This window comes from Bidens hawaiensis, unplaced genomic scaffold (assembly GCF_021521415.1).
Source record: "Bidens hawaiensis isolate Kalapana, Puna unplaced genomic scaffold, B.hawaiensis_p1.1 tig00013080_1, whole genome shotgun sequence".
In the NCBI taxonomy this organism is placed as follows: domain Eukaryota; kingdom Viridiplantae; phylum Streptophyta; class Magnoliopsida; order Asterales; family Asteraceae; genus Bidens; species Bidens hawaiensis.
The window spans coordinates 312453-316435 of NW_027492104.1; the positions used below are offsets into that span (position 1 = coordinate 312453).

The 3983-nt window shown below is 40.6% G+C and overlaps 1 protein-coding gene across 1 annotated transcript; it reads left to right on the forward strand.

Moving 5' to 3' along the window:
• Positions 1 to 657: 657 nt before the first annotated feature.
• On the forward strand, positions 658 to 2349 carry LOC143543227 (3-beta-hydroxylase-like). Its single transcript, XM_077035596.1, has 2 exons — positions 658 to 1522; positions 1696 to 2349. The coding sequence occupies exons 1-2, from the start codon at positions 662 to 664 to the stop codon at positions 2308 to 2310; spliced, it is 1476 nt and encodes a 491-aa protein (XP_076891711.1). The 5' UTR covers positions 658 to 661; the 3' UTR covers positions 2311 to 2349.
• Positions 2350 to 3983: the final 1634 nt, after the last annotated feature.

Here is a 3983-nt window from a genome sequence, read left to right on the forward strand (position 1 = left end):
TGTTGGTCTTTATAGAAGATAAGAAACGAAGCTCTCTTTAATTAATAACAAACGGGTTTCGACCAACTAAATCAAGGACAACATCAAGAGACCTAGCTGGATAGAATAGAAGAAAAATAGCGAGGTTGGATTGGAACCTGGTGTAGTAGTGTTGTGATATCTAGTCTTAACTCCTTGGACCATCCGCTATGGTGAGGGGTTTCAAAGCCCCTCCACCGTGACACGTCAGCGCCACGTAAGCATCGTGGGCATCGAATCCCCAACCAAAGGCGCCCCGCTATGGTTTAACCCCAAAGGCGCCCCTATATATATATATGCATATGTATGCATGTGTGTGTGAGAGGGGGGTTTCAACCGCACCGGCCGTTCCATTGCCCGAACCATCGCCGCCCCACCTCTGTTGGCGCCCCACGGCGGTGTTTGCCGCCCACTGCACCCCAAAAAAGACCCCATCCGCGCCCCATAACGGATGGTCTTTGTAGTGTATTTGTGTTGTTTAATAAATAAATGGCCACTAAAAAAACAAAAACAAAAAAAGTTAAAACAGCTGGAGGGGTGACGTGTCATCATCTGAAATAATTACAATTTTGATAAAGTATGAAATATTCCACAACATAACAGCAAACATCTGTTAGGTTCTCTCTAGATTCAAGTATCAACCATGTCATTGCATGTTTTTATCTTCTCTTCTCTTCCCATCATTCTTGCCTTACTTCTTTTGAAAACATATATTTTTTCTTCAAAATCCCACAAAAACCTACCACCATGTCCCCCAAAGCTACCATTAATTGGAAACCTTCACCAACTAGGCTCGAGCCCGCATCGCGCCCTTCATGCCATGGCTCAAACTTATGGTCCACTCATGCTGATTCGACTTGGCACCGTGCCGATACTTGTAGCCTCCTCTGTTGATGCAGCTCGAGAGATCACGAAAACCCATGACAAAATATTTGCAAGCAGACCGTCTTTAGACATCCCTAGTAGAATTTTTTATGCCTCCAAAGACATAGCCTTTGCACCATATGGGGAGTATTGGAGGCAAGTAAAGAGCATATCCGTTATCCATCTTTTAAGCAACCGAAGGGTTCAGTCATACCGACATGTGAGAGAGGAGGAGATGACTCTTATGATGGAAAAGATTGGAAGAGCGAATGGATTGGTTATTAATTTGAGCGAGTTACTTATTTCGCTTACGAATAATGTGATTTGTAGGGTGGCTTTGGGGAGGAGGTATGATGGGAGGAATTTTAAGAACTTATTAGGAAGGACTTTAGAGTTGTTGGGATGTTTTAGTGTTGGGAGTTATATTCCGTCGCTAAGATGGGTCGATCGACTGAGTGGATTAGAGAAGAAAGTTGATGACGTTGCTAAGGAATTTGATGAGTTTTTAGATGGGGTTATCGACGAACATGTAAACAAGGAGGAGACTGCTGTTGAAGGCCAAGATCTTTGTGATATCTTATTAGAAATTCAAAGAAACAACGTTACAGTTGAGAGAGATATGATTAAAGCTATCATCTTGGTAACATGCTTTTCTTTTGGATTGTGAAGTGTGCGTTGTGTGTGATTTATACGTATATGATCCTAATAAATCCATCATTTGCATGAACCATTCTATCATAAAAATCCTTTTTTCTACCAAGCAACCTTTTAAGTATACAAAAATATGGTTAAAAACACTATTACTTGATGTAGGACTTATTTGCTGCTGGAACTGATACGACGTTCACAAATTTAGAGTGGGCGATTGCGGAACTATTAAGACACCCGCGAGCAATGAAAGAAGTGCAACAAGAGGCCCTTAAAGTAGGGAAAGGGAGATCAATGATTACAGAAGATGACTTAGAAAACATGCCATACCTAAAAGCCATTCTCAAAGAAGCGCTGCGACTACACACTCCAATTCCGCTGCTTGTCCCTCGTGAATCAACGCAAGATGTCAGTGTACTCGGATATGACATCCCATCTGGCACCCAAGTGTTCATCAATGCATGGGCTATAGCAAGAGATCCGTCGAAATGGGAAGCGCCCGAGGAGTTTAGACCAGAGAGGTTCTTGAACAGTCCTATCGATTATAACGGGTTTCATTTCGAGTTAATACCATTTGGTGCTGGACGACGAGGGTGTCCAGGTATCCAATTTGCAATGGTTATTAACGAGCTTGTTTTGGCTAATTTGGTGTATAAGTTTGATTTGGCATTGATGGCAGAAGAGGTCTTGGACATGAGTGAGACAAGTGGTCTTACTGTTCATAAGAAGTGTCCTATACTAGTTTCAGCAACCTCTTGTTCTCAAGTAGATGCTAATTAATGAAACTTTTATAAATGTTCTGCAATAACTGAAAATCTTATAGATCTATTTGTTTTCTCATACGTAAAACTTAGCTTCTAGTGGTCAATAATTGGAACTTTTCTCACGTACTGCATGATGTAGGAACGTGGGATCCAATTTATTAAAACGTTATTTTCCGAGTGTTGGTTAGTTTATTTGAATCATGTTTTGAGGGGGTGGAATCCTAACTAAGGGTAGCCAAAACTCTAAGCCCCGACCAATCCAGTATTATCACTCTGCTTTTACCCTAAACTACTCTGTATTGTAAATCAAAGAGTTGGAATGAACATGAATGTAATCAATAATACTTGGTAATCAGAGAGTTTTGTATTATATATTGCTTGTATATTGTAAAAGTTAAAGTTAGAATGAAAGGAGAATATAAATAATACATGTTGACTTGAAACATAAAAGGAAATACTATAAAAAAAAATTTCTCAATCCCTTGAGTGGAGCTATAACACTCACTAGTTGCTATCAGTTAGGCCTAAAAGGAGAGATGTTGTTTGTAATCTTTTTATTTTATATCAGGTTTCTAACACTCCTTCTTAAGCTGAGTAGTGGGATATCCGATACTTAATTTGTCAAGACAATTGTTAAATATTGTTTCGTTGGCGGTCATAGTTAAAATGCCCGCAAGTTGATCTTCTGATCGGACGAATGGAAGTTCTATAATCCATACTTCGAGTGTTTCTTTGATGATGTTCCTATTTACCTCCACATACTTCGTACGATCGTGTTGGACAAAACTTTTTGAAATTTGTATCGTGGCTTTGTTGTCACACATGATTCTACTAGCTTCGATTTGGAGAAAATCAATCTCTGTCATAAGTTTACTTATCCATGGAACCTCTGCTACGCCCAGTGCAATTCCTCGGAATTCTGCTTCGGCACTAGAAAATGCTACAACCTTCTACTTTTTGCTTTTCCATGTAACTAAATTTCCACCAACTAGAGCGAAGTAGCCCGATGTTAATCTTGCATTATCTTTGTCCCCTGCCTAGTCTACATCAGTATATACTTGAACTTTTAGGTGTTTATTTGGTTTGAAGAGAACCCTGTGACCTGTTGTCCCTTTGAGATATATGATAATTCTCCATACTGCTACCATGTGAGTGTTTTGAGGTTAATGTATAAATTTAATAATTATCCCTACTGCATATGTGATGTGTGGACGATTAGATAGTTCTTATAATTTGTGTCTAGAATGAATCTAAACTTTGTCACTTTGACTCCCTGCTTAAGACCCCCACCCACCGCCACCATAGCACAATCGAAGTCGGATGTTAATGGTGGTCAACGACCATGATGTGGCGGTAGAAGATACGAGGATTATCGCCCGTCAACAACGGTGTTGCAGCGGTATTGTATTTCTAGTCGGTGTCATCCAGTGGTCCGGCGAGCTGGCTGTACCGGAAATCTAGACACTTTCTCTGTTTCTCAACTATACAACGACCACCGACGATGTTTTCGTCTTTCCGGTTGCTTTCACAAGTAACCGTTGACGGTCAAGTGTGGTGGTTAGCGACATTTCCGGACATCACCGGAGACGACCATATTGGTTGCCCATGAAGTTGTTCTATACCTGAGACCTTAGTGGAGATGGCAACGGTGGTAGGCTAGGAGGTTGTACCCTAAGCTTCATTGTATAT

Excerpts from the sequence above, each read along its gene's own strand:
- LOC143543227 (XM_077035596.1), top strand. The coding sequence starts at position 662 with ATGTCATTGCATGTTTTTATCTTCTCTTCTCTTCCCATCATTCTTGCC. Across the intron at positions 1,523-1,695 it reads TGATTAAAGCTATCATCTTG|GACTTATTTGCTGCTGGAAC; the intron begins GTAACATGCTTT and ends TACTTGATGTAG.